Source organism: Lithobates pipiens, unplaced genomic scaffold, assembly GCF_037356315.1.
Source record: "Lithobates pipiens isolate NorthernLeopardFrog02 unplaced genomic scaffold, aLitPip1_a1.2 Scaffold_28, whole genome shotgun sequence".
Lineage (NCBI taxonomy): Eukaryota > Metazoa > Chordata > Amphibia > Anura > Ranidae > Lithobates > Lithobates pipiens.
Window position 1 is genome coordinate 35,335,635 of NW_027507789.1, and position 17,299 is coordinate 35,352,933.

General features: G+C 41.4%; 1 protein-coding gene across 3 annotated transcripts in view; it reads right to left on the bottom strand.

Annotated features, from left to right (window-relative positions):
• Window positions 1-642: 642 nt before the first annotated feature.
• LOC143935304 (phosphatidate phosphatase LPIN3-like) overlaps window positions 643-17,299 on the bottom strand; it is a 123,968-nt gene continuing 107,311 nt past the window's right edge. For all 3 annotated transcript variants that reach the window (XM_077459064.1, XM_077459063.1, XM_077459065.1), the window contains exons 18-20: window positions 16,912-17,023; window positions 14,635-14,738; window positions 643-7,492 (exon numbers count right to left, since the gene is read on the bottom strand). In XM_077459064.1, the coding sequence (XP_077315190.1) occupies window positions 7,339-7,492; window positions 14,635-14,738; window positions 16,912-17,023 (370 nt within the window). In that variant the 3' untranslated portion in view covers window positions 643-7,338. The remainder of the gene's footprint in view (window positions 7,493-14,634; window positions 14,739-16,911; window positions 17,024-17,299) is intronic.

Below are 17,299 nucleotides of genomic sequence, written 5' to 3' on the forward strand. Positions count from 1 at the left end.
CACAGTGAATGGGCTGCCTTAAAGTGGAGGTAAACTCCCCTATCGTTTTCAGCCAAGGAAGCTGCCATCTTTGCCTCTGTTTAATCTTCAACTGCTATGGTGCTGCACATGTGATTCGTTATGACACCAGCCATTGGGTGGTTTGATAGTTTGGCTGAAAGCACAGCCAATGTGCAGTTAGCATTCCCGGCATGCCTCTTTTTTTTAACTGTTTAAATCGATGGGTTTACTTCCACTTTAACACAACATGCATAAACGTACAAGAAAAATCATTCAAACGTGTTTCAACACACACAGCAAATATATGTATATTTTTTCCACTAAGGAGTATAATATTATTTTGGGTTTTTATAACATATATTTTGTTGTTGATTGTTTTTTGTAGCACTGTCTGCTACACTGTTTGGGTATCCATGGTGTATGACTTACGTTTTGTTTTTTTACTTTTCAATATTTTTATTGAAGAAATAATGTTATTTAAAGGCATAATCGATAAATAGTGACAAAAACAGAAGTGAAAATCGAGCACCCTTAGAGAGTGCCTTTCTTTCAAATCATCATAAAAATAGGACCCTTGAATAAGAGACAGAGCAATCTCAACATAAAATGTTTTTGGTGGGAGGGACAATTAACATAACTATATAACAAACAAAAAAAATATATTTAAGTCGTTCACTGTAGAGTCAAGAAATACATCTCCGATCAACTAGGGACCGGTTGCATATTGTCACATCAAGCTACTTTGACTTATAACATTAGTAATGACTTTCACAGGGAGAAAGAAATATGTTGTAAGGCATAGAGGAAGGGGGGGGGAGGGGAAAGAGGTCAAAGAAAGGGAACCCCCTGTATACATTTCTACTAGTATCATGTCAGCATAAGGATATATGTTCTGTCAAAGCATCTTGCAGTTAGCAACAAAAAAATCGAATAAAGAAAATAAAAAAAGGAAGTAAAATCGAGAGAAGGGAAGAGAGAGAGAGAGAGAGAAAAGGGGGAAAGAAAAAAGATAGGAGGAAGGAAGAGGGTTGGCCAGAAGTGCTTTAAGGTGTAGATAAATAACGTATCCATGGATCCCATGTCGCATCAAATTTCTTAGTAGACTTGCGAAGGATACAGGTAAGTCTATCGTTAACCATGATCCAGTTAAGTTTAGTCTTCACATGGTCAAAGGGAATCATCAACTGCTTCCAATATTTAGCGATAGTTATTCTAGCTGCCAAAACCATATGTAGTTTGTTTTGTCGATTTTTTTGGTGACCTCATCAGAAAACTTTAGAAAAAGCGCTGGTTCCGGGGATGTACGCATGTTAACCCCGTCACAGAATATACTAGGTTAAATATACGAATTCAAAATCTAGTGACTACAGGGCACTGCCACCAAACATGTACCCATCTGGCCACAACGTCTAAAGCAGGTGGGTGACGCAGACGGATGCATTTTTGTGACTCTGGTTGGGACCAAATACCAACATAGAAGTGTTTTATAATGTGCTTCAATTAATGCTGTATCGATAAATATTTTGCATAAAGCATAGGAAATATCTTTCCAATCCAATAATTCCAACGTGGTATTCAAGTCTCATTCCCATTGAGTCATGTAAGGGAGCTTAGCATTCGGTCAGTAAGAGTAGTATATATTGTAGATATCCTTCCCTGTAAGAGGCTCTTCGTTTGACAAGAAAGTTCAAAATTTGTAAGTATAAGGGTCCATCTAACAGGTTAAGTTTAGATAGTACAAAAGAAATAATCTGATTATATCAAAATAGTTTGCCGGAGAGCACCTGAAATGTGTTTTTAAAATATTGCAATGAGTGTGGTTGATCCCCATTAAGGTAGTCACCTATCCTAAGAAGCCCTGTTGAGCCACCATGGGAATAGCATTGGAGACATTTTGGGAGAGAACTCAGGGTTAAAAAATATGAGAGCTAGTGGAGTATGTGGGGAGGACAGATGTTTGCGATGTCATACTCTATCCAAGACTGCTAGTGAACGATACAGGGTAGGACACAAAATAGGGCCTCAATAGAGACCCAGAAGGGTGTACATCCTTTGCCGTTGTGTGAGAAAGCTGAGGTATTTGAGCCGTTTGGTAATAAGCTTGTAAATTAGAGAGGCCAAGCCCACCAGTCGGTTTTGAGACGTACAATGTAATTTTATTCATTCAAGGTTTCTTATTGCTCCAAATAAAATGAAGGACATCTGATTGTAGTCACTGTATATTTTCCCTCAGAACTGCAATGATAAAAGTCCAAAAATAATAAAGTATCTCAGGTAAAAAAGTTATCTTAATAGAATTGATTCTGCCAAATCAAGACAAGGGATAATCTGCCTATCGTTGAAGATCCTCCCGGAGTCGACGGAAGAGTAGAGGATAATTAGCCCGATAGAGAGTACCGATTGAGGGTGTCAGCTGGATGCCTAAATATGGGAGGGAGCTTTGTGCCCATTGAAAATTAAAAGTGTTTCATAAGGTCGAGACCATCAAGGAGGGTAAAAAATATTAAGAGCTGTCATTTTTTGGGTATTTAAAGAAAGCCCTGAGATCTGGGAAAATTGATGGAACAGAGTCAAAAGATTAAGTAAAGTAATTTGAGGATTTGTGACATACATGAGGATGTCGTTGGCAAACAAGGAACATTTTTTTATGTTCCTGTTGCCAACATCATATGCCATGTATATTAGGATGAGATCAAATTGCTACAGCTTGGGGTTCAATTGCTAGGGCAAATAGCAATGGGAAAAGCAGGCAACCCTGTCTCGTTCCACGTTGGATAGGAAACAATGCTGATTTATGACCTCGAATGAAAACCTGGGCCGACGGGTTACTATAAAGTTGTTTAAGCAAAAGGATAAAAGCAGAGCCAAATACAAAAGCCTCCAGAATAGTAAATAAGTAGTTGCAATTTAAGCTATCAATGATAATGAATGTCTAATGAAAGAACTATTAGTTCCCTCGATACAGGGGCATCCCATTTGGAGCGTACCACAGTGATCAGTGCTATGGACTGACGAATCTAATCCAACGTTTGGCGTTCGGTTATAAAACCAGATTGATCTTTGTGAATGTATTGCGGCAAAAAAGTAGAGACGTAAAGCTGAAAGTTTTGTAAGATTTTGAGATCACAATTAATCAACGAGATAGGACGGTAGTTAAGGATGTCTATGGAGTCTTTGTGTGGTTTGGGGATGACACTGATGTATGCCCTATTTTCATCTATGGGCACTTTTCTACCATCTTGTAGGAAATTAAAGGAGAGAGCCATATGAGGAGATAACTGTTCAGAATTTTTTTTATAATAATTATTAGGGAGGCCATCAGGGCCCAGAGGTTTATGTAATGGCAATATCTTAATAGTGTTATGTATTTACTCACATGTAATGGGTTTGTCCATAAGTTCTCTATGGGATTCCATGAGAGATGGCAGAGATAAGGTGTGCAAGAAATTATGAATGGAAACAGGAATGTGGCCCTGGGATGGGTTGTATAGTTTAGTGTAAAAATCTTGAAATTCCTGAAGAATCTTTTGGGGATGTTGGGAAAGATTGCCACTTGAGAGTCTAATTTTTGGAAGATCTACGTGTGAATGTTTAGGGGTAAGCTTACGTGCTAAAAACAAACCCGGTCGATCCCGCCAAGTGAAAAACGTATGACTGGTCCAGCGTAAATGTTTCTCTGCCTTTGTGGTAAGGCAGATATTAAGTTCCGTATGTGCTTGCTCAAGTTTAATCAACAGGTCAGGGTGTGGGGAACATTTGTGTTGGGTAGCCAGGGTTACGTATTCCCTAGTCTTGGCACTGAGCACCTCATCGCAAGCTTTTTTAAGTTTAGATGCCAACTGGATCAAAAAGCCCCATACAGAAGCCTTGTGGGCCGCCCAATTGATGGTGGGGTTTATATCCTCTGCCTTATTGATATCAAAATACGTTTTCAAGTGGGTAAGGATATCTAAAAAGTAAGATTCATTACGGAGTATAGATTAATTTAATCTCCAGTGGGATTTAGCCAATCTGATTGTCAAATTAGTGAACATCAACACTACAAGGTCGTGGTCAGACCAGGGCGTTGAAATTATCCTAGCCGAAATCAATTTGGGTTGTAGCCCCGAGGGGAGAAACACATGATCGATATGTAAATAACGATTATGGGCTCTGGAAAAGTGGCAATAGTCTTGAGTGGTAGGATTGGCCTCCCTCCAAGCATCAATAATGGTGTAACAGCTGAGCAAATTTGAGGCTTTGTTTAGAAGGGTATTGAAGGTGGGAAAGATGGGATTTATGTAATATGTGATCCAGCGCCAAATTAGAATCTTCAGCTAAAATGACATCTCCCTCAAATTCCAGTGCCAAAGAATGAAGGAATGGAAAAAGACAACTGGTTTGTATTGGGGGCATAATAAACCAGGATCGTTACCAAGTTTTCCCCCAGGTGCCCTTTCACCAAAAAATAACCCCCCTCTTTGTCCTGCAGTATTTTAGATTCAGTAAATGGGAAAGCCGTTATGACAGACAGAGCACCAGCCCCTGGTTTTTCTATGTAGCATTGGCAAAATAACAAACAGGATAATCATTATGTATATACTGGGGAGTAAAAGAAGAAGTAAAATGTCCCCTGAAGGGCCAAAATATAAGCACCTATCGACTTATAATAATTAAACATTTTAATATGCTTAGAGTGAGAACCCAACTTTTGAACATTATGGGAAAGCAGTAGTATGGTTCCAATGGAGTTGGTTAACTTAGACATAGATAAGGAAAAAAATAACTGTGCAGGTAACATTCCGGCTGACCCTCAGGAAGGAAAAGGAGGAAAAGTTAAAAACAGAGAAAGGAGTAAAAAGAAAAAGAAGGATAAAATGATACATGGGCTTAGAAACGCCCAGTATCAAAAGGTGCAACATAGAGAAATAATTGAACAATCGAAAACACAAGATAATGTAACCATGTAGTCCAGAACCCACGTTCTGGGAATGTTGGAGTCTCCACCAAAGATAACCAATGGGAAGAGTCCGACAAATTAGGAGAGTGCATAGCCTCCTCCGACACAAATATAAAGTAGCAAGTAAAATGCCCTCCCAGACATACCCCCAAAAAATAAAAAATTAAAAAAATATATAAGTCCCAATATCAACAAGGCCAAGGTGTCCCAAAGAACAAAAAGCACCAGGTTCAAAGATACCTAGAATAGTAACAAAATGTAGGCAGCGGCTAATGTCCTGCAAAGGGACCACTGAGAAGCCAAAAAAAATAAATCAACTGGTGCCAATTCTCAGGTAACTCGGTGTGAAGTCGCGGATTTCTGTGATGATGGGGAAGACCAAAGAGGCGGAGGGCCACTGGATCTTGATTGGTTCTGATACGAGGGATTATGGGAGATAAATCCCAATTTCAGCAGAATCTTTTCACCTTCCGCAAACGTAGAAAAGGAATATGATCTGTTGTTTTAGGTAAATTGTAAACACAAAGGATAGTTCCACCGGTAGCGAATGTCACACTGAACCAAAGTTGAAAGCAAAGGTTTAAAGGCTCTCCGTTTTTGAATGGCAGATGTCTGCAAAGATCTGAATTTCGTAGCCTTCAATTTCCAGGTCGGGGTGTTCCCTGGCATACAGCATGACCAATTCCTTGACCCTGAAGAAATTAGGTTTCATGATCACATCCCTGGGAGACCCATCAGGTTTCAGAGGAACTAGGGCCCTGTGAATACGGTCAATTTCCAGATGGATTTTATCAATTTCAGGGGTAGAAGCTTGCATCAAAGAATAAGTGATAGAGGAGAGATCTTTTCCGGCAAACCATGAATACAGAAATTGTATTGCCTGGCGTGATTTTCAAGATCACCAATTTTAGTGTAAGCTTGTTCCAGGTGATCATGGAGTTCAGTAATCATGGAGTTTTGCGTCACTCTATGTACAGTGTCATAAACTTTGTATTCAATGCTGTCTAAGCAACATCCCAGTTCCTGGAAATCTTGTTTTAAGTCAGAAACCAGTTTAGTGGTAGCTTTCTCCAACTCTTTTTTGCAGCGTGTCTGCAAAATGTGCAATAGTGTCCGGAGAGTAAAGGAGCTAGGGACCCTTCAGGACTACCAGGGTCTGCATCCTGGCTATTGGGCTACATATTGTCAAGGTCCGAATCCTGGTCAGTGGTCTGGCTGAGGAATATGTCAGCCATGTCCCTATCAAGGGCAGAGGAAGTGTGGGAAGCGTGGCTTGGAGATGACAAAGGAGCCTGTGAGGGGGATCTGACAGGTCTGGATAGAGCACAGGGAGGATCTGCCAGCTCACCTGAAATCCGGATGGCTGTGGATGGATTCATGCTGTGTGCCCCTGGGACAGGGGGCTTCCCTTTGTTCCCCTGTGGCTGTATTTGCTTCTTGTCTGGCCATATGCAGCCATCTTGGAGTCCTTCCAGGACCCACGAGGCGGGTAGCAGGAGTCGCCATGGATCTTCCCCGCCGACCGTGTGGGTCTCCGTTTTGTGCGTCAGCTGCCCCTGATATCATGCTGGGGTGAGCGGGGTAGGAGGACTGCAATAGGAGGCTTAATGTGCCAGGAGTGTGCGGAACGGTCTATGCATGCATCTGCTCTCACCGCCTACGCTCTTTATGTTTGTTTTTTTTAGATAGCAAGTGTTGCGTTGTCATACATTAGGTAGCAATTTAGTGCAGAGTTTTTATCACTTAAAATATGGTGAACTTACTCTTTAATTTATTTAGACATACAAGACATTCAACTATGCAGCAGTTTTTGCTTTGCCTGAATATTTTTGATCTGTGGATCACACAATTCAGGACTAAAGGCAATTGTTGGTTTATGAACTGGTCATCTATAAAACTACTTTATATGTACACAAATAAAAAAAGTTACATATTTACTGTTATGTAAATCAGGACAGGGGCTAGTCTCTTGGAGCATTAAACGAGTCAGAAATACACAACTCACCAACTGCTGCCCCAATCATCCTCATAATATTGCATCTAAAACATCCTGCTCTGCCTAATCATTGGGCCTGCTATGGCTACTTGAAGAAAAGATTAACTCATTAGGACATAATATTTATGCCTTATACATAAAATATATTTAAAAGAAAGAGCTGAATAGCTTACTTCAGCAACCAAACTTCAGTCTTTTTTATTTCCCAACCTACAGTAGAAGAAGGACATCTGGAATGTGAATGTGTGCTGTGGAGGACACCTTTTTGTTTCTTCTTTTCAGTGTTTGTAGATCAGCTCACAAGCTGATCTTTCTATACCTTTGCAGCAGTGTGGTTCTAATGGCTCCTGTGGCTATGACTAGTCATACAGATCTTGGGAAAATGACACCTGAGGTACGATTCTTAGGAAATGTGTACAAGTTCTTCCTCGCTAATACTGATCACTGGGTCTCTCCAAAAGGAGAAGTCATTAAACTGCGGAGACAGCAGAGCCGAGGTGGAGTGAGATGACAGAGGAGGGAACATGACATTCACCAAGTCACACAGAGCAGAGTACCTGTGGGGACAAAGACCATCAATAGTCATATAAAATCAGCGTAACAAGGTATAACAGAAATATACAGTATATAAAATGTTCTGTAAAAAATACTTGTGGTTTGCAGTAACGTCATTAAAAAAAAAATCACAGCATGCGCTGACCAAACGATTGAGTGTACAGCCACACTCCCGGCTTTACTGTTCGATTTTCAATCGGTGCATGGCCAACTTAAAGAGGAAGTAAACCCTGATGGGTTTACTTCCTCTTTCATTCCCTGCAAAGGTAAAGCATAATGGACTACTATGCATCGCATAGTAGTCCATTATGTGTCACTTACCTGACACAGGAGCCAGCGATGTCACCGTAGACAGCGGTGCCTGTTTTTTGGCAAATATCTCCTAAACCGTGTAGGTTTAGGAGATATTTCTTAGACCTACAGGTAAGCCTTAATCTAGGCTTACCTATAGGTCAAAGTGTGTTGTAAGGGTTTACAACCACTTTAAGGTTATTCATGTCACATGGTGACATGAACATGATAAGTCATATTTTAAAGAGGACTCCAGGTAAGCCTTAACAGACAAACGTATGTTAGCCCAACTTTAGTAGCACCAGGACCAGATTCTGATTCTTGTTCAACTTGTCTGATGGACATTTATGTATACTGTGGAAGTTGTGCCCAAAAATGGAAGCAGAGGACAAAAGGGTCAGTCTTCAGTATTGCCTTTGGTCTTCCTGCTGCAATTTTTGTTCCACATTACTGACTTACCATAAATTGTTCTACACAGTGTCTCTGTGAGGAGACAGCTACCCCTGTAGAGGATAGAGCTTGGCTTCCTCATGTCAGAGTTGCAGAAGTAATACAATGAGCTACAGAGGAGGTGGAGGATGCACAGGTCCACAGATTGGATGAAGTAAAAGCAAAGAGATTCTTCCACTGTAGGTTCTCAGGTACAGCTTCTTCGCCAGCAAGGAGAACAGTGATCAGCATAGTAATGACCTCACCAAATTTGCTTTTAGTGTTGGAAAAAAGTTTTGCCATGAAGGATAATCAGTAGGTAGACAGAAGCAAATGTTAAAGCAGACATGGACGTAAAAGATTTGCTGTATTAAAAGGTAACATTTAGAATTGTACTATTGCAGTACCCAGAAATGTGTATCTTTTGTCTTACATTTCTTAAAAAATAAATAAAAATAGTGGTGCACCTCCTTGACGTGTGACTGTGCCTACAGCCACATACCTATTCATCTGCAGGGTGATATCATCCAAGGCACTGCGCCTCTTACTGCTAAGTCTCATGTGATTTGGAGTGAGATTTGGTGATGCTATTACTATGCTGCTCATTGTTCTTCTCACTGGAGATGAAGCCAAATCTAAGAACCTGCCGTGCAAGGATCTTCTACTTTTGCTTTACTTATTTATGAATCTGTGGTTTCTGCACCTCTTTTGATGCTTCTTGAATATTTACCTACAAGTTACCAAATTGCCAGCCATCAGTATATGGGTGGGGCCATTTGCTTAATACCCAGAGAATCAACACTGAGACTAAGGATTACAGTAACGTGTATTAACAAATGCTCCAACAAGGTGGTAACAGAGTCTGTGTAACACAGTCCAACTGGCACGGCAGCTCTTACAGAAAGTTTTGCAGAGGATTCCTGAAAACAACTTTAATGCCTGGCAGCATCTGACAGAGAAGATGGCTGGAAGGTGGTCTGGCAACAAGGCACCTGAATGTGGAAGGGCTCCTAACTAGCGGCACAGGTGATTAGTCCCTACTCTGTCCCTCCCCCACTGGAACCTTTCCCTGTGTTAGACACACTGACCGGCGGGTTCCTGTTCCTGATCAAGCCATTTCACACATGGGCACCAACTGAAGGGGTACAGTGCTATTTCTTAGAACTGCCCACACTAAGGATGGCCACTGAGGTCATTCAGGGCAGCAGAGTCCAATTGGACAGCTGCTCTCCGAATGACACCTACGGAGGACTCAGAAGAACACGCGTTCCCCCCTTTTCCCTCTGCATGACAGCTGTTAGACAGCGTTACCTGTGCAGGGAAGCCAAACTGTGCCTTCCTACAAAGGGGATAGACCTGATTTGAGAAAGCAAGAAGAAATTAGTTGGAGGAGTTGGATTTAAAGAGGGGTTTCTCTCATGGTGGGGACTGGAATTTTTGAAGTGGAGTGTATTGACCCAGGTTAGACTGCTCTCATGCACAGAGGCAGCAGGGATGTGCTATGGACAAGAAATTTAGGAGCACCACACCAACGGTTGACAGCCCAAATATTTTAATACATCGTAGTATATCCAATGAAATAATTCAACATTTTAAGAGTCTAAGGGACTAAGGAACCCCCTTTATCTGGGCTCAGAACACTGATAAAAATTGAACTGATGCTAGACTCAGTAATTTAAAAAGCCCAAAAATAGAAGTATGCATACCTGTGAGAAAACAGCCTTCAGCAGTTACTTTAATTAGCTGCAGACGCCTGCTTTCTCACAGATAATTATGCTCTTTTTATTTTTTTTATTGCTTCTTCTTTCCAAAACCTCTTGGACAGTGTAGAACAGGGGTCTCAAACTGGCAGCCCTCTAGATGTTGGGAAACTACAAAGTCCCATGACTTTGACCATGGCATGGCTGGCAGTTACAAGCATGACTCCCACAGGCAGAGGCATGATGGGGGGTTGTAGTTTCTAGCTGGAGGGCCTCCAGTTTGAGACCCCTGATGTAGAGCAAGACATGATGCCAACTCATTTGTGGGAAAAGATCATCTGCAGGGAAACACAGGCATTACTTGTGGTTAGTCCTTTGTCCTCTTCTTGTCTTTTTGGGCTCAGCACAGGCTCTCTTAAAAGAAAATCTTTAAAGGAAAATATGTAATTTTTGGTAAATACTGAAGAGTTAAATCACCTAATACCTTCTTATGTTTCTTAGGGAGTCTCATGGAAAGATCTCTGCTTGTAAAGGGCTTACGAAAGTTTGGTCTTGTTTCTCCCACTGTTGCGGGGTAATAGAGATTTTGTTCTCTGATTGGAGGGTTTTATTGTCTCAATCAGATAAAAGGGGTCTGTTACGGCTAGGTCAAGGTTATTCTCCAGAAACTGAAAAGAAAGGCAGACTAGCAGAGTCTGTGAGAAAGGGGTAATGCGCTTTGCTGTAGTGCAAGAACTGTGAAAATCATTGGCAGAGCAGCGGTATTAGATGTTGTTGTGTGTCATGTTAAACTGTTTTAATATACTGCATGCACTTGAGATCCCAGTTCTGCACATCTGGCTATTTCAAGGAGCTCCCACTCTCTAAGATGGATATTAAAATTCTACCACCTGCTACATTTTTTGGGGATATAGTAGCAGGAGGTAACCACTGTTATTTTATTTCTGTTTATGTCCCCATGGGAGAGATTTCCCCATTTCATATCCAGGTGACACTGTGTTACCAGGACAGGAAGTAAAGATTCTCACTTTTTGACTTATGCACACTGGACATTTTTTCCAGGTGTCTACAGTTTTTTTTTCTTCTAAAAAAAATGCCTCTAAATGCCCCTAAATGCCTCTAAATGCCCCTGCCTGTAAGCCTATGTGTCCATGCATACATAGGTGTTTAGAGGAGTTTAGACGCAGGGGCAGAAAAAAAAAACACTGCCAGAGTGTCCAGGAGCAGTGACATTTTGCCAGAAAAAAAAAACACGTGATGCCAGTAAACGTGCCTAAACACATCTATATCCAAAGACATGCAGGTAGGTTAATTGGCTTCTATCCAAAACTGTCCCTAGTATATGAATGGGCACCTTGGTTTGTGGGCTCCTTGAGGGTAGGGACCGATGTGAGTGTGCAATGCACAGGGATAGGGACAATTGTAGACACTCACTCAGGTTGAACTGGATGGACTGGTGTCTTTATTCAACCTTAACAACTATGTAACTATATGTGCCTGAGAGCTAGGCGTTTTTAGCGTTTGAGCATTAATTATTATTATAGCCAAGGAAATGAAAGTGGTTGTAAAGGCTGAAGGTTTACCAATCTATGGGGGTTATTTACGAAAGGCAAATCCACTTTGCACTACAAGTGCACTTGGAAGTGCAGTCGCTCTCAATCTAAAGCAGGGGTCTTCAAACTTTGGCCATCCAGTTGTTCAGGAACTACAAGTCCCATCATGCCTAGTCATGTCTGTGAATGTCAGAGTCTTACAATGCCTCATGGGATGTGGAGTTCCACAACAGCTGGAGGGCCGTAGTTTGAGGATCCCTGATCTAAAGGGTAGATCTGAAATGAGTGGAAGCTCTGCTGATTTTATCATCCAATCATGTGCAAGCTAAAATGCTGTTTTTTATTTTCCTTGCATGTCCCCTTCGGATCTACAGCGACTTTACTTCCAAGTGCACTTGCGGTGCAAACTGGATTTTCCTTTAGTAAATAGCCCCCTATGTATGAAGGTAAAAAACCTTCTGTGTGCAGCAAAACCACTGCACAGAGCAGGTAAGTATAACATGTTTGTTATTTAAAACACAAAACAAAAAAAAACAAAGCTTTAAAGTGTTACTAAACCCAGGAGCCTGCATTCACTATATCTGGTCTCTCACAGTACACAGAACATAGACATGCAATAATTTTAGTAAATATAAACTGATAAATATCTTTTCTCATCAGCAGAATATAGCAGTCTTGTGACTTCTACCAGTGTCTGATTAAAGTGGTTGTAAACCCTTACAAACCACTTTGACCTACAGGTAAGCCTAGATTAAGGCTTACCTGTAGGTCCAAGAAATATCTCCCAAACCTATACGGTTTAGGAGATATTTGCCCGAAGACGGGCACCGCTGTCTACGGCGCACAGGCGCACTGAGCGTGGCATCCTCGATAACGAAGATGCCGCGCAATGCCGCGCGTCTCGGCTCACGTGCGAATGCGCGGGAGTGACGTCATTGCGGCTTCGCTGAATGACAGCTGCGGAGCTGCGAGACCCACCGAGAAGATGGATGCGGCGGACTACAGGGGACAGCGTGACTTCGCTGGCTCCTGTGTCAGGTAAGTGACACATAATGGAGTACTATGCGATGCATAGTAGTCCATTATGCTTTGCCTTTGCAGGGAATGAAAGAGGAAGTAACGCCCATCAGGGTTTACTTCCTCTTTAAAACTTGTAGAAGTTTTCATTCTCTCTTGATTGTCCTATAAGGATGCAGGACCTCTGACCCTCTATCAGGACAGTGCTCATTGGCCCTGTGCTGATCACATGCACTCTCCCAAGAAAAAAAAAAAAAAACATGTAGCAATACAGACCAAACTGAGCATGTGCAGTGTGACTCTACTAACTCTGCCTTATCCGGAGATGTTTTGAGGACAATGCAAAAAGGGGAGGATCAGAGAAGACAAGATCAAACAGCCGTTTTTACGAAATGCAGAGACTTAACCCCTTAGGTTCCACAGTGAGTATAACAAGCATGCTTTACTGCATATACAGACTGATTTTACTGTTGTGGGTTTAGTAACACTTTAATACCACTTTAATTAATGCCCAAACGCTTAATGTGCCTAAACGCTTCTAAGCCTGTTATACACGTTTACAGGTGTCAAGTGTTTTTTCTGCCAGGAGGAAAGGCATCTAGGAGAGATAGCAAAGCGTCCAGTGTGCATGAGACCTTTAAAGTGGATGTAAACCTCAGATATGATCTGCCTGCAGATACGTCTGCTTTGGAGTATTTTTTGTTCCATTTAATATTCTGCCATGTCACCCAGCCCTGGTGAGGATCGGGTGGCCCCCCAAACGCGTATGTCTGTTTTTTACCCTGCTTGTTGTAACAAGTTTAACAATAAAGACTTTGGATTCCTAAGGATTTTTCAGTTGGCACTCTCTTTTACCTATTACAATCAGATCAATGAGAAGTTGTTCAGTGAGCCTCAAACATAAATAAATGATAGCAGATGAATAGGAATAGCAGAATGCCATTTGAGTGAACGTTTGGAGTCTTTCTAAGGCTGCTGATGTCACATCTAGGACGGTGGCATCCATCAGCAGTGCTGGGTCTGTTTAACATCATAATATTATTAATAATTAGAGAGAGAATGATGCACAAAGCATATTAAAATGATTGAAAACCCTCACCTTGAAAAACAACCCATTCAGTTTAAAATAAAATGAAAGCTAAAACATTTGTGTATACTAGATACAAAAAAAAAAAAAAAAACATTATAAATACCCCTTTTCCCTTTTTTATAAGTGATTGCATTCCCTCTGTTGTCAGCTAAATAAGAGCTAGGGGAGGAGAAACAACAGCAAACTGAGCTTCTCAGTGAATGGTTGTGGTGGGGGGGGGGGGGGGGGGGCGTGTCAGGACAAGTCTAAGCATTGAAGATCAGGCTGAGTTCCCATGGCTGCGCTGTGCTCTCATGCCTAGTGTAGTCAGTTTTTAAATAGGAAAGCAGAGGGACAGGCAGGGATTTTACATAAAGGAAGCAATACAAATAGGGCAGGATCATTTTTCGTACAAGTACATGGCACAGCAGGTGCATATCTGTATTATGAAGTGTTGGGTTTACATACGCCTCAATTTTACACATATTTTTTTGCGATTGTTACTGGTGGTAAGCGTATAGGAACGTGATCTCTGTAAACAGAATCCTTCCCATCAAGAAAAGCAGTCAGCAATAAAGCATGACAAATTTTAACATATCCCTATTCCGTCGAAATAGAAATCCACACTTTTTTTTTCTGCAGTTGGGCTTTATATTATAAAGGACACAATAAGAAGTGTTGGGAACACCCATTTTGTAGCAGACATAAGATTCCATAGTGGGTAGTAACAGAGTCAAAGACTATAAAACTGGAGTCCCCATGGGAAATAAAAAGCCAGCAGATGACAGCTCATCCGATCCTCTATAAATAATGACTTTTGGGTGGACTGTCCCTTTAAAATGATATTATGTAATGTAATGTCATAAGCGGCCTAGCAGCGGAACAGATCATGTGAGCAGTGTAAGTGTTGATTCTCTTTGGCAACACATATCTCAGCAACTGGGAAATAAAGTAAAATACATAAGATTATAGAAGCAGGTGAGAGGATCTGGACATTGTGGGAAGAAACATGTGTGACTACATATGGCTGTGATGTTACAGATCCCCCCCTCCTCCCCCTCATAGTTAACGGCCCAGAAACTCACGAGGATTTGAAGCCAGAGTTCAGGTCCTGGGTCAGCTCTCCCTTTGGGTTGACAGTGAAGATCCGAGATTCTGGCACCCCCACCTCCCTGTAGGCTAGGACATCCTGCAATGAGTGGGTGATTGGCACGAGTACAGAAGAATGGGAAGATGGAGGGGTAGACAAACAAGGAAATGGTTAGAGGGGGAGAACAGGACTTATTTCTCATGCTATGTTCACATATATTTCCATACAATGCAGCCCCCTTCTCTCATCAGATTGTGTTTCTGCATACTCCTCTGTAATTGTGTTCCGGCTCTCCATCCTGAATTCATTGATCCCGCATGGCTCGTCTTTCACTAGCCCCTCATTATACACATATATAACAGCTATGCACCCTGTACACATAGGCTTAGTACCCAGGTGGGTAAAAGACAAACATAAAAAAGGGGCCTTTTCAAAAAAGTATAGTAGATTTTCTTTAGTTCTTACGATCAGCACTAAAGCATATTTAAAAGAAATATTTTAATTAAAAAGGAACTCCCCCTTTTTCTTTCTCTTCTACCCTGACAGTGTTGCTGTTATACTGTTATGCCCCGGACACACGATCGGATTTTCCGACAACAAATGTTGGATGTGAGCTTGTTGGTGGAAAGTCCGACCGTGCGTATGCTCCATCGAACATTTGTTGTCCGACTTTCTGCCAACAAATGTTGGCTAGCAGGTTCTAAAATTTTCCACCAACAAATTTTTGTTGTCGGACTTTCCGATCGCGTGTACACAAGTCTGTCGCACAAAAGTCCATTCATGCTCGGAATCAAGTACGTTAGGAAAGAGCTCGGTCTTGTAAAACTAGCTTTCGTAATGGAGATATCATGTGACTATTGAACTTCCTTTTTATCGCGACACCGTACGTCACTACGTTTGTATTTATTGGCCAACATTTGTGTGTATGCAAGACAAGTTGGAGCCAACAAACAAAAAACCATGGTTTTGTTGTCGGAAAGTCCGATCATGTGTACAGGGCATAAGGGTTACTGTTTCCTGTGGTACAAGCCCCAAGTAGCCTCGAAACATTGCTTCTTTCCATTGGTGATATTAAAATGTGTCGTTTGTTCAAATATGGTGTGCTGGCGATATCTTGGAATGGACTTATGCTTCGTCAGTGCAATCCACCATTTCACCACAACCCTCACCCTTCTATGACTGGGTCTCATTGCTGTAATGAGTGCGCTGGGCTCTTTGTATTTATGTTCTAGTGTAAGCCGCTGCTCTGTTTCAGCACTTCAGATCCCATGTTGCCATATTCTCTTCTGACATCATCGGGAGGCCAACTGTCTCTTCTATGTTCTTTGAACCAGCCCTCTAATGATGCACAGCAGTGGGACTTGCCCAGCGCATTTACATTATGGAGGAGGATGACCCAAAGCCTCTTGGGATGCGCAATGGCAGTATGCCGGGTAGGTTTGAGTGAGAAGCCCATAAGGTGCCTACCCCCCCTCCAAAAAAAATAAAATAAGTGGGATGGGGAGAGGGGGATAAATCATGGAAAGTAGAGAATGCTATGAAGGCCAGCTTTTATAATAAAATGCTGCTTATTCATACATTGTATTTTCCTTTTCAGTCAGCAAGTGGAGTTCTGTTTTATATATATATATATATATATATATATATATATATATATATATATATATATATATATATATATATATAACATTGTTCACAGAGCTCAGAAACTCAAGCTAAAATTTGCACACACATGAATAAGTCAGAGCACTTACTCATCCTCCTTTCTCTGTAGGGCTCAATATGGGGTTTCAATAAAAGACAGGAAGCCTGAAAGGAGACTACTGCTGGGCTTCATATTTAATTTGTAAAACAAAGATAAACACATACTGTATATATGTTGGAGAAACAATTGGGTCAAAGGTATTCATTTAGGCTATAGATTTTGCAATTTTTTTTCCTGCAAACATAAGTTACAGGAAAGACAATGACTTGATTGCTCCATCAACACAGTCAGTGTTGGTGGAGGAATCCCTCCCATGGAGCCACTGTGTCCTCCCGCCGGGTGGGTGGGGGGGTTCTCCCGCCAGCTGAGATTCACACCATATATTTTTGGTTTTATTATGTGCGCATACATTTCCCCCACTGTGTGCAAAAGCCTACAGTTGGCAACTTTATTCCCAATCATGCAGTAAATGCAGATTTTGAGGTTCAACAAACACTTAAACCTAGCCACTGTGCATTCACCGTCACTGTCTACTTTTAATTCTCCACCTGGTTACCTTATACTTACATTGGGCCTATTTCCAAAGGCAGCATAAAAAGGGCTGGGGTCAGGGAAGAGTTGGCAGATGTCAGAGAGACAAGCAATCTTAAAGTGCTCTGGGGTCTTTTCTACAACTTCCCTGCAAGAAAGAAAAATCAGATACATAAGACTTTTTTCCCCATCTGTACAATAATAATAGCATGTTTGCATCTCACAGTTCCTTAAACAGGACTCTTATATTATGAAAGAAAGAAACCTGTGTCAAAATGACAGGAGAGATCAAACTGGTTGCAATAGGCAACTGTAGAAGCTTCACTCCTCCCTTTTTAAATAAATATCTATTTGCATCTGCATAGAGATGATCTGTGATCATGTAATCAGCCTCTCCAGTTGTGGAGTACCATTTGCAGCATTA